The 17,255-nt window shown below is 47.3% G+C and overlaps 6 protein-coding genes across 6 annotated transcripts; 3 read left to right on the plus strand and 3 right to left on the minus strand.

Annotated features, from left to right (window-relative positions):
• Positions 1-3,650: 3,650 nt before the first annotated feature.
• TRV_00344 (uncharacterized protein) lies at positions 3,651-6,123 on the minus strand (the record flags this gene model as incomplete). The annotated part of the gene is made up of 7 exons (XM_003025429.1): positions 3,651-3,880; positions 3,951-4,059; positions 4,241-4,909; positions 5,000-5,436; positions 5,540-5,810; positions 5,894-6,034; positions 6,085-6,123. 7 exons carry the CDS (start codon positions 6,121-6,123, stop codon positions 3,651-3,653), a joined length of 1,896 nt encoding a protein of 631 aa, XP_003025475.1.
• Positions 6,124-6,961: 838 nt separating this feature from the next.
• On the minus strand, positions 6,962-7,461 carry TRV_00345 (uncharacterized protein; the record flags this gene model as incomplete). Its single annotated transcript, XM_003025430.1, has 2 exons — positions 6,962-7,123; positions 7,177-7,461. The coding sequence occupies 2 exons, from the start codon at positions 7,459-7,461 to the stop codon at positions 6,962-6,964; spliced, it is 447 nt and encodes a 148-aa protein (XP_003025476.1).
• Positions 7,462-9,285: 1,824 nt separating this feature from the next.
• Positions 9,286-9,486, plus strand: TRV_00346 (uncharacterized protein; the record flags this gene model as incomplete). Its single annotated transcript, XM_003025431.1, has 1 exon — positions 9,286-9,486. One exon carries the CDS (start codon positions 9,286-9,288, stop codon positions 9,484-9,486), a length of 201 nt encoding a protein of 66 aa, XP_003025477.1.
• Positions 9,487-10,289: 803 nt separating this feature from the next.
• Positions 10,290-11,093, minus strand: TRV_00347 (uncharacterized protein; the record flags this gene model as incomplete). Its single annotated transcript, XM_003025432.1, has 3 exons — positions 10,290-10,734; positions 10,906-10,996; positions 11,054-11,093. 3 exons carry the CDS (start codon positions 11,091-11,093, stop codon positions 10,290-10,292), a joined length of 576 nt encoding a protein of 191 aa, XP_003025478.1.
• Positions 11,094-12,474: 1,381 nt separating this feature from the next.
• Positions 12,475-13,431, plus strand: TRV_00348 (uncharacterized protein; the record flags this gene model as incomplete). Its single annotated transcript, XM_003025433.1, has 2 exons — positions 12,475-13,140; positions 13,288-13,431. 2 exons carry the CDS (start codon positions 12,475-12,477, stop codon positions 13,429-13,431), a joined length of 810 nt encoding a protein of 269 aa, XP_003025479.1.
• Positions 13,432-14,929: 1,498 nt separating this feature from the next.
• TRV_00349 (uncharacterized protein) lies at positions 14,930-16,009 on the plus strand (the record flags this gene model as incomplete). The annotated part of the gene is made up of 1 exon (XM_003025434.1): positions 14,930-16,009. The coding sequence occupies one exon, from the start codon at positions 14,930-14,932 to the stop codon at positions 16,007-16,009; it is 1,080 nt and encodes a 359-aa protein (XP_003025480.1).
• Positions 16,010-17,255: the final 1,246 nt, after the last annotated feature.

The following is a 17,255-nucleotide window of genomic DNA, read 5'->3' on the forward strand; positions in this document are numbered from 1 at the left end:
ATTAATCATCGGGATTTGAGAGTTTCCAAGGCTTGTCGTTGCTCAGACCCAAAAAACAAAAAACAAAAAACGAGTCAAGAAGGTTTATAGAGATTATGTAATCTTAATATTAAAGTTATTTTTATCTGATCAAGGTTATCAGATGAGTGTCACGGTGGGGCCGCATCTGATAAAAAAAATGCCTATAATAGGAAACCATTAAGCCAAATCACACTCGTCTAGTTGCCCCAAGGTACCTTATTTCGCCTGTTCAAATCTTGCTTATTAGTATAATTTCCTGGAATTACCTTCATATAACTACCTGATTTCAAGCTTCACATTTCCAGTGGATGTTAAAAGGAATCTTCGCCTTCTGTCGACTAAAATGATAGCTAACTGCTTTCTTTACAGTAACTACCCTGTAGCAGCCTGGATGCTAAAGATCCTAGTCATTCTAGACCAGGAACCGGGTTAGCTGCAATTATTACGTCTAAGCCAGAAAGGAAAAGGTGCACACATTTCAATATTCTGAGTATATATGAGGTAGAAGAGTATGTAACTAATAACTGTGACTATAGAATACATAACTATATAGAGGTGCATCGCCTCTACTTCTGAAAGTGGCATACCTTAGCCTTGGTAAGCCCGGGGAATGTTATTTCAAGCTCGATTGGCAAGGACCTTCATGGCTGATCAATTATCAAAGGCTATATTAATGTTACCAAGCTAGAGGTAGGGCTGGGTTTCGGGGTATAATTGGCGGGTAGTCATGACGGCGCCGAAAGGAGACTTTGTTGATATCTCCGACTGACGACAATTCGGCCGCCTTTGTGACCAGATCGACCTTGTACGGCCCCACAGCCTCTAGCCCGTCGAAACTGGGGAATTCTTCGTGGCAAAGAGCACCACAGCGACAGCGCTGCCTAATTAATCAACAAAAGGGCAGTTTTCGTGCCCGGATATTCTATTGCTTGAAGTAATTACTCTGGAACAGGAAGGGCGTGGGTATATCTCACGGTTAAGAGGCCTTTGGCAGCAGCACCGGGTTGAGGGTTTCCATCAAACCCCCGGGAACGAGTGGAAACTAGTTAGTTACGCTGTACCCAAGGTTGTCCAGGTGGAATGTCGTGGACCGGGGCCGTTAACTACCTACGGTTAACCAATCACGTGGCCCTGCGAACTCGCGCGCCTGAACGACTTCCAATCGTTTCAAGCCAGAGTCAGGATATCAACGACTTGGGCATTGAGGAACTGTGCCTGGTACGAGCGGGATCAATGCCTATCATGGTCCATCGCTAATCTAGGCCGTTCAGCGACCAATGATGGCCCTGTCAAATTCTCTATCAAGCATTGATTTCGGCATCGGTCGCGTTGGGATCAGGAATTCGCAGCGCTCAGTGGCTCATTCTGTTAAATAGGCATCTAGGCGTCCAGGCGTCCAGCAGATGAGGAAACGGGGCTGATGTGCCTGCTGCGCCAAGTGGTCTAACTTCATCACCTGCTGCAGCGTTCATTGCCGTGCTGGGCCATATAAAACCGCCATGACCGTCATCCAAAGCTCGCAATCGAACGCTCACCGTATGTTGGATTCTTCACTCTTGTTGATTTTATGCAGCACTGTCCGCTTTTTTTTTTTCCTTGAAGACAACATGGTGGCAGCCTTGGGATTCTTCACCTGCTGGGATTCGGTCAAACTGGCCATCCTATTGGCCATCATGCATGAAGACATCATCACCCAAGCATCAATTAGTCATGTCACCATGGGAGCTTTCCCTCTAGGAGCATGGGGCTGGTTTTGATAGTAGGATGATACCCCGTCAAGTTTGATATGAATTGATTCCGGCAGTACTCTTCCAACCCCTGGATGTCAATATCACAGTGTTCATCGTCGCTGCGCAAACATAGGACGAGTCGACCCCTGACAGGGGTAAAGTTACTCGGTTTTTCCGCGGTTGCTGAGTACCGAACCACAAATTTCAGGTCTTACTTGGAGGTCATTCCGCTTAGAGTCGATAAGATGTGGCCCCGCGTGTTCTCGACAATCCAACCACAGTCGCCCACATTTCCTTTGCAATCCAAAGCCTGTCATACCCCTCACTTTGTGATGGAAAGCTCGGCTTCGGCTGACATGACATAACTCACCCTCGGTGGCTTGCTCTCATAACATCAACCCTTCTCACCGATAGAGGGAAGAGAAAAATGGTACATCTAGCTCATGGCTCAGCCGTCGATTGGGTATCCACGCAGGTTCTTCATGTGCACATGATAGCCATTACCACACCAAGGTGAAACGCAAGGAGGATCTATTACTGCAATCAGATCTTGATGCAAGGACTCGATAATCTCCTGGGAAACACAACGGACAATAACATTGGTTAAGTCTGCTTTTTTTTTTAATTCTGCTTTTTATGCGGCTCTTACAGCGCTATAAGAAGTTTAAAACTCGGCCCCAGAACAAACTCAATGGGAATTGACATCTAGTCACGATCGTACCGTGTGTTGAGAGAAGCCGCCAAAACCTTTCTATTCTACCCCAAACTTTCTAAGGAAAGGCAACGCAGCCTTGGTGCCAGAAAACCTCATCGCTCCGCAATAAACCTATACTTCCTGTGCTGGCGCGCCGCATTCCTTGATCAGAATCTGCTTTACTTTTCTTTCGTGCAGAAAATGGGTGACGAAAGATACAAGTCACTAAGGTTCCTATTCAAGGTGGATTATATACAAGCGGACGACGAAAGTCTACAGTTTGATGCTGATGGGTTGTGGTCACCTCCGCGCGAATGCACTTATAGCACACTATATTCCACCGAATGGTTACAACGAACTCCGGAGCGTGTGGTTCCTGCAAAAACCCATGGAGACAGCGATTTTGCTGTGTGCAGTCTTCTCTATAGATCGTCAACATCGTACTTCTTTACAGTTCCAGTGGACTGTCGAAACAACGACAGCATGCAAAATCACCTTGAGCAGACAGAACAGTCCTGGAGAAGGCTACGCTTCAAGAACGACGAGAGACAGAATTTGTCAATAGCTACCTTCTCGGCTACCAGCTACACACTTGCAGGACGAGGGTCTCGCGACTGGGTACCAGAACTTCTCCCAGACACATACAACGATAGCTATTGCAGCCCGGTCCCCTTTACCCACCTTACAGGCGACCTAGCGCTGATTGTGGGCCTTATTGCATTCTCTTGCCCGAGGGAAAGGGACAAGTATTGCCTCTCTGATATAATACAACGATGCTTCAAGCCGCCTCGCTGGAGTCCTCACCGATCCCCCCCTCAAAGTAAGCCATTTACCTAGAATACTACTCTTTCCTTGCTTCTAACATTCCTGAATAGGGATCGACAGGCACGGCGTGGTTGTAACCATCAGAGCCGACCCAGAGGCTGGAGACCTGCGTGAAGGAAAGAGGGAACTACGAAAATTCCAAGATGGTAGCTACGGCGCTCTCTTTAAATCCCCCTGATAGTCACCTCTGAAGTTGTCAAGGAAAACATGAATATCTTTTGCTTTCGTTTTGTTTACATACGTCCTCCAGATCTCGATCCATTGCTCCCCCAAAATCTACCTTACATATGCCCGTACACCAGTTAGGCTAAAGATAGCCTTGCATTTCTGCCTTATCAGTATCTGCGTCACTTGAGGTATCAGCGCTTCTTACCATCTATCTAGGTAACGACAAGAGGTGCCAGACCCCGGCAAGTGATGAGTTTTCTCTTTTCTCTTTTCTCTTTTCTCCTTTCTCGCTCTCTCCCATCCCACTCACCACCAGCACCCTTGCTTGAATGTACATTGCCTTGATTGTTGCCTGCAACTTTTGCATCTTGGCAGCTATCAGAAGCGCATACCTCGTTTGTAGGATTTTCGGTTACACGCAGCTCGTAACTGATGCTGTTATCTTTCTATCCGGCCACCCTGTTCGCGTTCACCGCTGATTACATGGGACAGCCATTTTCGTTGTCATGTACGTTTATATCCACTCAAGTCAATAAAATAATTCAAAGACGGTATACCTTGGATGGACTGCATCCACCACTCATAGACTGCGTTATATTTCTCTTCAAAGTTATCATTGTGCTATCTCTTGTTCACAGTTGGCATGCAGTTCTAAACGTCCAAGAAGCCCATTTCTTTTTTTGTTCAGGATGGCCGAATCAAAGTGCCACTCAAAACTATTGGGCATCCGGCAAGCGAACTGCAATGTCTCCGGACTGAGTGATGTAGCGAACCCACGGTAACGACGGGTATTGTAGCTAACAGGCGACTTCAAGTCAGTATTGGCTAGCAAAGAAAAAGCAACGCATTTTATCACGAAAAGCCACAGTTCATGGCTTGATGTAAATGTGACAGAGGGAACACACGGGGCGCGGGAACGAGGAAATGTACAACATGTCAAACGTGGCCAGGGAGCTTGACAATCGGCTCTTGGCACGGAATGTTGAACAAAGCCAACAAGTGGATGGCATGTAGTAACACAGATGTGGGTACGGCCAGAGAGGTAGAGAGGTCGATAGAGTAGAATAGAGGTTGAGATGAAGAGAGGAAGACGTACCTTTGGCTCTGTGATCTTCAAGTAGCGGACCTGGATGCCACTCGTTGTAAAGTACGGAATCTCGAACTTGACGTTGATAGGCCTCTTCCCTTTTCCGCCTTGTCCTGCACCTCCCATACTTCCACCAAACCCGCCGGTCATCCCACCGCCATGCTCGTCATCACCCTTAACGGACGGTAATCCTAGTTCAGCACGCATTAAAAACTCTTTTCCACCGCCAAACTGTTTGATTTTCCATATAATGGCGGATTTCTCGGGTGCGTAGTGAACTGTGCCCACGTTTGTCCGGAATCTCGGTGAGTCTGCATCTTCGGGTACGGGAACGAGAATCTCCACGTTGTTTGCTGTGCTACGTCGCTTAAATTGAGCTTTTGCCTAATTGAAAGGAAGTGAATGAGTCAGTCTATCTGTCATGTTTGGCTTTATCTTGCAAGTGCTGTGCAGATAGGGTATGAAGGAACATACTTTAAGCATATATTCGATGCGCGAGCCGGAGTGCGATTCCACGAGACACTCTACCCATATCAGCGGCTTCACTTGGGTGTTGAGTCGGTAGCTCATTAGCTCGAATTCACCATCTGGTGGGATAAAGCTAATTGTTCTGTCGTTTTCGAATCTGGACAGTCGTACGCATTGGTGGAACTTGACATCCTCCATTTCGACAGCCTTACCCCTAGTTGCTCGACCTGTTGTTTCGAACATCACTTTGTCATTTAAGCCTAGCCGAAGTTCTGGCATACCACTGAGATAGCATTTCATCTTCACAGCACCCAATATTTCTGATCGAAGCACGTTTCCGCTAGCAGAAACAAGGAGGTTCAACGATTCAACGACGTCAAGGAATACTTCATTTTTGCGGTATCGGATTCCCTCGCTTCTCCATGAAACTGCATTCGTGACAGCTATTGGGGGTCTTGCTTGTACTTCAAGCTTGTGCGATTCTTGGGTAATGTATCTATGTAATAAGGAATGTGGTTAGCCATGCCCAACCCCTAGACATCCTACCTCGCCAGTCATATATCCGAAAGTGGGATATGTAATCATACTCTTGTAATATCTTGCTCTCCGTGGTTTGTGGATGGCCAAAATCCATCATTTCATCCAGCAGTTCGTATATAATGACAAAATTGTCTCGAATACTCTCCTCCTCCAATTCCTTGAAGTATTCCGTAAAGACCTCCACAATCTTGTGTAGGAAGAGAAGTATTTCGGCAGCATTTGTGTTTCGTTTCGTAAGAGCAAGGAGATACAGGTTACTGTGTCGGATATAAAGGTACTGTTTATTGCCCCGGGTTAGACATATGCGCCCACTAGAGTCCGGAAATAGGTTGACATTGTAAAGGAGCGTTGGCAACATACATTAACTCCTTCAGAGGAAAAGCAGGGAGGAACCGCGGAGCTCTCTTCTTCGGCTTCACTGAGAAGGATAGGGAATTTTTCGACAGCAGACATGGGGATGTCACCGCGATAGTTGCGGGCAAGAAGGGTCTGGTGGATGCTCTGGTTAGCTGCAATGCCAGGAATGGGAATGCCATCAGGGGACACCTTACCTTGCCCTTAAGGTCTAAGAAAAACACCGCCGAAGCCATTGCTGAGCAAGATATAAATAAGGGAGACCTCTTCGAATAGCTATTCGTTTAAGATCAGAAGGCAACGGCTTATTTATCTAGCTCGTCATAGTTTTGTTCGAAGTAACTAGGTAAAAAGAAAAGAAAGAAACCAGGGTAAAGAAAGAGGCCGTCAATTCATCCCGTTGTCTATATCGTCATCAGCAGTCAATCTCAAGCGATGGTTGCGTATCAAAGGCTGCAGCTCCTCCTCGTCGTCGTCCGTCTATGCTATCCACGGAGGTTTGGCGTCGCTATCTCTAGACAGCCCGCAGACGTGGCCACATCGGGACTAGCGCCGCTCTATAAAAACTACAACTCTAAAAATTTCCTGGCCGTTTCTTTCTTTTCTTCACAAACGCGCATCCTTCAGACAGTGCTAACCAACATATCCAGTCTTGTTTTCCAGGGCTGGTCTCTAATCTTGGCCTCTGGCTTTCTGTCAGGCCATATCAGGGTATTCAATTGCTGCGCTTAGCGATATTGTGATGCGTAGACCAAATTCCAGGGACTTCATAAGAACTGGCCGGGCATTTTTTTTCCTTGTTGCGCGGGCGGTGTCAGAGAAGTCGGACAATTGTTATCTAATTATAGAGGCGTGTATAGATCAGTGGTAATAGAGAGAGAAATTTGAGGGAGCCATGTTTTTACATTTCATCCGTCTGTCTGTTAATATTGTACAAGCCTGTTCACAAGAAAATATAAAAAATACAAACGATTAAGAGCATAATCTAAGGCTCAAAGGTGCCAAACAGAATATCTTCAACGCCATACCAATGCCATAAAGCCAAGTGTATATATCTATTTACCGCACTGCTGGTCAAGCGTTTCCGCCGATTTGGAAACCCAAGGGCTTCAGGATTCTATCGCGGACGATCTCGTTTGCAACTTTACTTCCGTGTTCGAGTGCAATGGCTCCAATGATTGCGTACATGGCATGGGTGTATATCGTGTCAACTCCAGATTCAGTCAGGTCGTGTTGCTAGATCGTTTGGTCAGCGGAAATTTCTTTGCTGCATAAATTTCAGCACATACCATTCTTGGTACCCATCTCATAACCTCATTTACGCCGTAATGTCTAGCTAAAGCGGACATTTCCTTCTTCCGTGTCAATTGAGACCTCGTGTTCTGAGACAAGACTTCGAGACCCTTGAGCGCAGCAGAGTCATATGGCAGCCTTTCAAACGGATCTGGCTTTAAGGGTTGGGCGTAGGCCGTAGGATTTTGAACGAGGGCAAGCGATGCTTGGAGGAGGATTATTTGCTTCCCTGTGGTGTAAATACTATTAGCAAGCCATATTTTCCTTTCGTTTCCTTTCATCTTCTCGTATGTGGGCGCAGCGTCCCAGTTGCGTATGGGAACATACCAAAGTAGGCCAACCGGTCATTGAACCCCCTCCGTCCTTGATCAAAACTTTTATGCGTAACTGCTTGCCATTTGACTTCTTCTGATAGTAATTTGTCCCCGTTTTGTCCTAGCATTCGCACGTAGAAGTTGTCCAGCACCGCAGGATCGGAATTGACCTTGAACTCAGTCTTATTCGGAGATTCACGCAGTCGGACCGGAGCCTTCATGGCAGGAGGGGTTCGCTGCCATCTTGGGATTGAGTTCGACACGGCCTGCTGTTCTTGGGGGGCGCGGGAGGATGATATTCTTCGTCGAGAGCTCGGTTGAGACTGTGAGCAGAATGGTAGAATGAAGCGTGGGGCGCGCCTGCACACAGGCTGGGCAAACCCAGCAGCAATTGTCTGGAGAGGAGATATTTTTGAAGCCATTAGTAGCAGTCGATGGCCTGTCCGCTATTCATCCGGAGGTATCAAGTGCCCGTCAAAACGTAGTCTTGGTTCAGCAAAGTCGCAGATGGTCGAAAGCTACGAGATTTCTCACACGATCACGCTAGCCCCGATTAGGACAAGTGTCGAGCTTCTAACGACTCCCACTATGCCAAAGACAACGACATCTATCATGAAGACTGAGTGTACCATTCCGCCATGTACATCGAAAGTGAAAGACTGTATAGATGCTCTTCATCAAACTCATCGTCATTTCTTCAGCTCTTATTCTGTGGCAATATCTCTCTTCCCCGAAGAAATCGGACACCATGCCGGAAGTATACCCATAGAGAAGAAATGCACATATAATAGAAGTATCAGTTGACAACCTGATATGCGTACAATCAACTTGTATAGAGAAGCTATAATGTCGATGACATGCGGAGCTTCCGCTGGGATACCCCGTCAAACAAACCCCACGGAAGTTCCTCGCCCACATAATCTGACTCCAGCGTAGAGAAGATCCAATGCTTCCTATTCTTAGAAAAAGGACTTCATCTTTCTGTTTGCTATTCTTTTCACCCAAACCAAACGTCATTTTTTCACACATCTCCGTTTTCCTATCCAGATCAACCGAGGTGTCATGCATCGATAAGTATATTTCGCTATACCATGGGTGTTTCTCAAGACGTCGGACCTCATACTGCCTTGTGGGACTGGCCTCGACTCTGCCTTTGACACCTTGCGCGGGGATGGAGAGCCTTACTGAGTGTTTGTCATATTTTTCTCTATCTGGCTACCGTTGAGTCTTGCAGCGTTTAATGGGTGAAACGGGACCGGCGGGAACTCTCGTAATAGTAACTTATACCGCTACAGCCCAAGCTATAGCTGCTGTAACTTCCCCACGGGAAGGGAATAGGGCGGCCAGTCAAACGAGAGGCCAGAAATGCGGCCACGAGGGTGAAGCGGCAGCTTGCATGTTGCACCTGAAGGAGCAACAACCCAGGACAGACCGGCGATGGGCAGCCAGATAGACCCTGAAAACAGGCCCTTCCTCTCTTCTTTTCTCCATGTCCTCCACGTGCACTGCCTGGAGTCCTTGATATCCAAACTAGGAACTGGCTAGAACCTTCGATAGAACATAGATACCTGGCTGTCCTGCTTGCTCACGTTATCTGAAGCTCAGGCTTTTGTCTCGTTTAAATTCGCACACAACCTCTCCCTCTTTCTCATCCTCTCTTATTTTTGTTCCTTACATATTGTCTACCATCACACATTCACACGCTTCCACGCTCTCAGGCACTCTTTAAGTAACAACAAGCCTTGTTCCTCTTCTTACTACACAATTAACACGCTGCAACTGTTCTCTGCAATGCCTGTTACCATGAACTTCTCTTCTGGCCCCCGTGGCATCCAGCGCCGTACTTCAGGACGCTCTTCCGCTCAGGGCAAGCCTGCTACTGCCAACATCAACACCTATGCTGAGCCCGAAGCCTTCAACCAGGATAACTTCTCTGTCACCCCCTTGTCTCCTCGGCCAACTCCTCCAAACCCACCACCAAGCCCGGTTTAAGGGCCACTCCGCAAAGCAGCTGGCATTTCCAAACAAACTCGTCACAACTTAAGAATGCTATGGTATCAGAATCCGAGGCCTCAATGGCTCTACATGTTGAGAAATGGAGATACAACAAACATAAAATAAAAAAATCCGCCTGTTGAACAAAACACCACTGATCGGCCATACCACTACTACTACGTTACTCTGCTATTCTACCACCGACAAGCGGCATCACTTCTATGGAGTATCAACAACAGACGAAAAAAAAAAAAATTCTCTATCTCTGAATGTATATTTTATCACAACTTTTCAACCTCAACAATTCCGGATTCCACAACAACATTAATGCACCCTTACCGATTAATAGCATTTTCTCTGAACTCGGCAAAATAAAAAAAAAAATTAAAAAAATTAAAAAGGAAACAAAAAAAAAATCTTTTAAAAAAAGGTGTGGGGTTTTATGTGGGAAAAAAGTGAAATACTATGTGGCTTCATTATTGTCAAAAGTGTTGTGCCTAGTTTGTATGTAGAATACATTGATGAGATCCTTAGACATTTCATGCTGCCTGTAGCATAATGTTTAATGTTCCTGCCTACACAAAAGAGAATTAATGCCTAATTTTGTTTCAAAAATGTATAGGGAACATCCCGTGTAAGGATGCATAGTAGATAGCACATAAGACTTTCATCTTATTAGGATAAAGTAACTAGAAATAGATGATGGGTTTTAAATAAGGACATATACATTGAGCAACACGCAATGGTACAAAGATAAAAGAGCAGTCAGAAGTCTGGTGGTCCATACTATAATAAGGAACTTAGAGCAAAGCCAGGGCAAGAGCACTGCTAAGAGTCAACCCAACAACAGTCCATCCAGTGGTAATAACCTGCTGGTTGGTCAACTGCTTTCCTAAATCCCAAACAAGATGTCTCACACCATTGAAGCAATGGAAAGTGAAGGGCAGAGCCATGGTGAACTTCATGACAACTTTGGCGGCAATGGGGAGGGCAGCAAAGGCAGCAGCCAAAGAAGCGGATTCAAGGTGCCATCCGAGTAGTGGAGAGACGAGATAGGCGCTGGCGAAGATATAGAGGCCACCGGAGAGAATGGCACCAGTGATACGGTTAAGACTGGACAGGTACCAGGTTATCTGTGGTCGGTATATGCTGAGATGTGGAGAGACGGGGCGATTAAGACGCTGTTTGGCGAGGATGTTGTTTGGCTCAGCGGTGCCGGAGGGTGCCGCAGAAGATGTTGCCGGTCTGATATGATATGTATATTAGTTCTCATGTTGATTAGATATGCGCTTATATGCCCATTCCTCGATCGTCAATGTTGAATGAATCCCAGGGTTATCAGCCTCCCCAGCCCACACCACCACCATGCCAGGCGTGTAACAATAGAAACACCGGTATATCAATGAAGATACTAACCTGAACTGAGCATAGTTTCCAGTTGCAATGGCAGCCGGTCTGGCGAACTTGGATACCGAGTTTCTGAATGCAGATGGGTGTTGTGTCGCAACTAGGACGATTATTAGCACCGAACAGCCCATCAATTGGCAAATATATAACCACTTACGTCGTCTCAGCGACTGCTGCGCTAGCCTGTTGGAAAACATCTTCGCGTCTGATTGAATTGCCCTGGTATATTTCTGCTCTCAACGGGACATCATAGGCAAAATCCCCAAACCAGAAACGTCCCGAACAAATGATGAAGTTACCCTCGGGTTATGTAAGGCACAATCGGCAGATATCGGAGCCAATCACAATCGCGCTAATTCCAAACACATGACCGGAAGAATGCTTTGCCGTTCCGATCCCTTTTGGGAAATCTGCACCAAACGGGCACAAAAAACTTCCCCTTCTCTCCTTCCTTTCTTCTTCTCCTCTTTACATCAAGGACCTCAGCTTTCATCTCAGACCGGCTTGTTGCTACAGTTCCTGTGGATGATGTGCTCGGAATGAAGGAGATGCTTTTTAGCGACATCTCACTCTAAGCTGCGACATTCTGTCGTGGCTCATCGAGATGGTCATGAGGTTTTGAGAGTGAGAAAGCATATTTCAACCCGTCGTTAATCGCCCAGTCCACTCTTTCAATGAGCGAGCTGGGTTTCATATCAGGGTCACAAATTACTGTCAGTGTTTAGTTATTTATTTTCAACAAATTCTTCTATCTTCTGCGAGGCACCAATATTAGGTCTTTTTACTATCCGAGTTCCGGGGTAATATGGTCCAATAACTTATATCAATCTAATTGCATATACGAATGATATCTATCCAAAGCTCTTGTCATATCTTACCTGTCTAAAATATGCTTAGCAACCCAGTCTTCAGCCCGACTGCTACATCACTGCTACATCACTGTATCAAAAATCCATCTGCACTGATATGCTGAGTAATCACAGACTCAAAAATGGTCACATGACGTGTCACGCGAGCAAGGTGCCTCGGTCCTCGGCCTGGGATGTCTTGATGGAGCGCTGCGAAAGCGAAGCGACGTTTCTTCAAGGCGTCCTTCTTGGGGAGGGAACGTCCCTCGATATATCATTCTTTCTCATACAGTCGTCCTGTTCTGCGTCTTTCCCAGCCCTGAAATATCACGTTCGCTTTTATAGACTAGAAGTATAGACTACATACCGCTGATACCCTTGAGTTTAACTTGTCGACGATGCCTTTCACCACCGAACTCACGCGGAAACTAGGGATCAGAAGTCAGTTCAAGTCTTCACTGTTCGCGAGGCTTTTTGTGCAGGTTTTGCTAACAGATACCCAGTTCCCGTTGTCCAGGGTGGTATGCAATGGGTTGGATACGCTGAACTAGCTTCGGCCGTCAGTAACGCTGGCGGACTTGGAATCGTATGTCTTTCATATCCGACGAGCCATTTCTGTTCTGTAAACGTGATTTGATTGCTAACGGGTATCAAATATTGACAACAGCTTACCGCCCTGACACAACCTACTCCCGAAGATCTCCGAAAGGAAATCCGAAAGACCAGGACGATGACCAAGAATCCGTTTGGTGTCAACCTCACTTTCCTGCCCGCGCTTACACCGCCTGACTATCCCGCCTATGCCAAAGTCATCATTGAAGAAGGAGTCCGCATCGTTGAAACTGCAGGAAACAACCCTGGTCCTATCATCACGCAACTGAAGAAAGCCGGCTGCACCGTTCTCCATAAATGTACTACCATTAGACATGCCAAGTCAGCTGTCAAGCTAGGCGTGGATTTCCTCTCCATTGACGGCTTTGAGTGCGCCGGACACGTTGGAGAGACCGATATTACAAACTTCATCCTTTTGAGCCGTGCCAGGCAGGATCTGGGTGTCCCGTTCATTGCCTCGGGTGGGTTTGCGGACGGCAACGGTTTAGCTGCTGCACTAGCGCTGGGTGCTTGCGGAATTAACATGGGTACACGATTCATGTGTACTGTTGAAGCACCTATCCATAATAATATTAAGGAAGCCATTGTGAAGGCAGACGAGACGGATACTCAGCTGCTTCTTCGTCGGTGGAGGAATACATCCCGTCTGTTCAACAACAAGGTGGCAGCGGAGGCATATAAGATCGAGAAGGAGAGCCAGACGGGTGAATTCTCCGAGCTTGCGCATCTCGTTAGCGGAAAGCGTGGGCGTCAAGTCTTTATCAATGGTGACGTAGATTATGGAGTAAGTCCATTTCTCCCCGTTTCCCCGTTCACCCCCGTCTTTTCTTTACCGGAAGCACAATTCCGTTTCCACTCTTTTTTTCCCCTTCCCTTCCCAGGCTATAGTTGTGCTGACTTGTATTTTTTTTTTCCTTCCACTGTGGAATAGGTCTGGACTGCCGGACAAGTCATCGGCCTTATTCGTGACATTCCAACCTGTGCCGAGCTTCTCACTCGTATCGAGAAGGAGGCTGCTGAGGTCATGGCAGCAACCAACAAGCTATATACACCAGCCACGCAGAGCAAGCTGTAGATGCATACAATGGTGATTGGGAATCAGACCATCATAGACTCGGCTAAGATCTGTTTGAGACTTTAAGACATGCATAGTTGTGTTAGCTTGAGCTTACCGTGCTTCCTATCTGATAGAATAATTTTAAAACCTTTGGCCGTTTTCTTCCTTTGTTCATGATAGACAACGAATTGCCCGTATCCGTCTCCAACAGGACACACTGCACCAAACACTCCGTAGAATGAAACAGTTGCATGCATTATCAGCAAGTCCCTGGCTGCTGGCTGACACCGTTTATCGTCCAGGTTCAAAAATCTCCGGCCACAAGGGTCAGGATAAACTAGCTTCCCTTCCGCAGACCCCTGAGCCGAGATGTGGAACCTTGCGGGCGGGACCCAAAACAAACCGAAAGCTCTGCACAGCCTGCGTGTGCGATCGATCTTCTTCTGCTTCCTCAGATGCGTACGTACGGGTGCGAATTAGAATAATAAGACGAGGACAGAATCAACTGGGATGGAGAGAGACATGTTCCTGGTAGAAACTCAACACACCCGACGCTTACTAGAAGTTTTGTAGCCCAGTACTCCGTACCATGGTTAGTGCTCTTGCCGGCGCCTGTCACACCCTGCGATTTAGATCTCAACGCGAGCAGGAGACATCGCAATCCCGGTGCGCCAACGGCAGCGAATAAACGTCCCGTAGGGCTCGCAAAAGACAGCAAATGCAAAACATTGGGCACAGAGACATGCAGGAAGAAAAAAGGGAAGCAAAGAGGGAAGAAAAAAACCCAGCTACGACCTGTGCCCCCTTTTCGCCCTGGGCCTATCCCTCCTAAGAAAGGCGAGGCCTCTTCGGGGAGATGCAGGTTGCCATGGACGAAAACGACTGGTTCTTTCAGTCCCCGTCTCCACAGAGATCTCGCTGGCCAGGGTCTGCCCTGCTGCTGGTGCTGCTGCTGCTGCTGCTCCCAGAGTGATGCCCAAGTTGCTGCTTCACTCGATCCATAACGACAAGAGTTTTTCACAAACACCTCCACGAAGGCGAGTGCGTCCCTGAGCGATTGAGAAGCGTCTGAAGGCCGCTGCAGAACCTCCTCTGCCGTACGGAGTACATAGTAGACGCCGGAAGGGTGTTATTTGGCCCCCTTTCACGCCACGGCCTGGAGATCTTCGCTCCGTCTCTCCCAGGGGAGATATTATTGTTATTATTCTTTACCTTCCTTGCATTTGGTTAACCGTCAGCGTTTGACTTTCCCCTTTCTTCTTCATTCTTCATTCTTTTCTTTGCTTCGTTGTTCTTCGGTCTTTTTTTCCCTTTCTTCTTCCTCCCCCTGCTTGCATCGGCTGCATCGGCTGGAATCGTCGATATCCATAGCTCCCTTTTGTTATCAACCCCGGGGCCTAGTTAGCAGAACCCAAAGCTCTCCTCCCGCCGTTGCAGCTATCCAAGGTTCCAAGCAAGCAACCTCCAACTCGCTTCTCCTCCAGCCTACCGGTCCGCTCTTCACCGCTTAAAAGCCATGCCTCTGTTTGCCTCTCTGTTCTCCCGTCGACGTTCTCGCCAGACGCGAGAGAAGGAAGCAGCGTCATCAGAGTCAGCTAGTAATGATGCTGTTGAGGCGTCTGCAGGGCAGAAGAATGGGACCAACCATAAAGCTCCCCGGGTCGAGCTCGATTTTCCGCACATCAATCCATCATCGGCAACGAGCCAGCCCGCGGCCGAGAACGAACCCCGAACGCCAGCTCGAGGCGATGACGACAAGCCCGTGAACCCAGCTTCGGTAGAACTGCCCGTGTCGCCACAGAATGAACAGCCAGGGTCCCCCGGGATAGTGGTATCCAAGAAGCAGTCGTTGATGTCAGTAAGGAGTGACGGGCAGCAGCCACAACCACAATTCTTCAAGGAGGGGAAGAGACGGGCTCGCCGAATGTCTGTCTTCTCGTCTCTCAGATCTAGACCATCGACCGCAATGTCAACCGCGACAGAACCAGCCCCAGAGCTCCAGATGTCGCCTGTCACCTCGCATGTCAACCGACCCTACTTCCCGCCAGACCCAAAGTTCCAGCTGGACTTGAAGCCAGATGCCTTTGGCAAGGCTTTCACTGGATCTAGCCTCCCTTTTGTTGAGGAGATGTTTGGTAACAATGGTGGTGAAAATAATAACTCAGTTGGATTGTCTGGTACTTCTACCACCACCACTGCCGCCACCACTACCACATCCTCCCTAGATCCAGGAAATAATGTTTCACGAGGATGGTTGTTACCAGATTTAAAATCAGTTATGGATGGAGATACCCTGAACACAAACCATACAAATGCTACATTGAACCAGTCCAGTTGTTCCGCAGACAATGACGGAACAGCAAACCAGACCACCCCCCATGCCAACTCTGAGAAGATAGAGGAGACCTCCTCAGAGAGTCTGCCATCCCCTTCCTCATTACCCCCACTACCTGCTTCACCAGAACCAGGTTCACCCAAATCCCCTAGCCGGAGCTCTCTAAAGAGGCTGCTTAGCAAAAGGATATCCCCAGAGACACAGCAGGGTAGTACCCTGGCTGATACCAACACCGCTGCTCCTAATGGTGTGACCGCGTAGTAGCATTTGGTTAAAGAGACTGTATCAGGGCATGGTTATTCTGAATTTTATTCTTTCTTTTTAGGCGTTCTTGGGTATTAGCAAGATCCAGAGCACAATAAATTGATACACCTTTGTTATTTTTTTATTATTCTCTCTTCCTTGACATGTTATGCTACCAGAAAAGAATGCTATTTATAGGTCCGCCGTATGCAGAGGGGTGTCGAATATGCAGGGGAAGCATACGAAAAGCCATGCAGGTACGGAGTACAAACACTCCTTCTTTGATAAGCTACATATGTCTGGATATATCCTCGCTTAATTAATGAGTAATGCATAAATCACACATGTCTGATGCTACTTGTCGTATCCAAGAATGCCTCCTTTTTGCCAAACCGAAGATACATGTCACAAGAAGCCAGCAACCAGTACGGAGTAGTCAAACACTTGACTCGGACGGGACAGCCAGGCCGACAAGTTCCTGGTATTCCCAGGCCCAGCTGCCGTCCCCTCTCCCCCTTTTCAGTGGTGACTATCAACTACAGTTGATAATCCTTTTGTGGCTTCCGACTATGTCTATATGGTCAAGACTAGGGCTCTTAGCCCTCAGTAGAGGGTACCTAGTAGCATACTCTGGAAGTCAAAGGGTATGCACCAGCTGAAAGCTACGTTGCCAAGTGAACAAGCCGTAACAGCTTAGCCATGAGGTCACAAAGTAGTAGCGTCTCCTTTGTTTTTTTTCCGTCTAACCAGGAATTAGATACCTGTTCACTAACACAAAGCTGGAAAACAAAAAGGAAAAGACCTTGGACGGTGGGGATCTTTGTGGGAAGTTACATGATTATGTAAGTCAGAAATTGACTTCCGGGTTTCGGTGATACAAACTTCCGATAAACTGGAGCTCTCTGCCCGAGTCCGTGCGCAGGGATCCACCTGATGAACCTCAACCCGACCTCAAACTTGACTCCTGGCGGTACGGAGTTACGTGTACACAAAGAGAATGCTTGTACAGGTTATTCGAACCGTGCTTGGAAGACTGTTATACCAAGATAGCCATCGTTAGAGCAGTTCTGTGTCCGTTTATTGCGACTTATTTACAAAATGTTTTGAAAATTAGAACTGTGAAAGGATAAGCAGAAAAAGCTGCGGGAAGAAGTGAAGTATGCAGTCGCAAGCAGAATATATTAAGTACTAAGCATATTATTATCTAATAACAGGAAAGCCAACAGACAGTGGAGGTGGATGTTCTATCCCGAATCTCAACCCC

This window comes from Trichophyton verrucosum (assembly GCF_000151505.1).
Source record: "Trichophyton verrucosum HKI 0517 chromosome Unknown contig00027_1.f1.exp, whole genome shotgun sequence".
Lineage (NCBI taxonomy): Eukaryota > Fungi > Ascomycota > Eurotiomycetes > Onygenales > Arthrodermataceae > Trichophyton > Trichophyton verrucosum.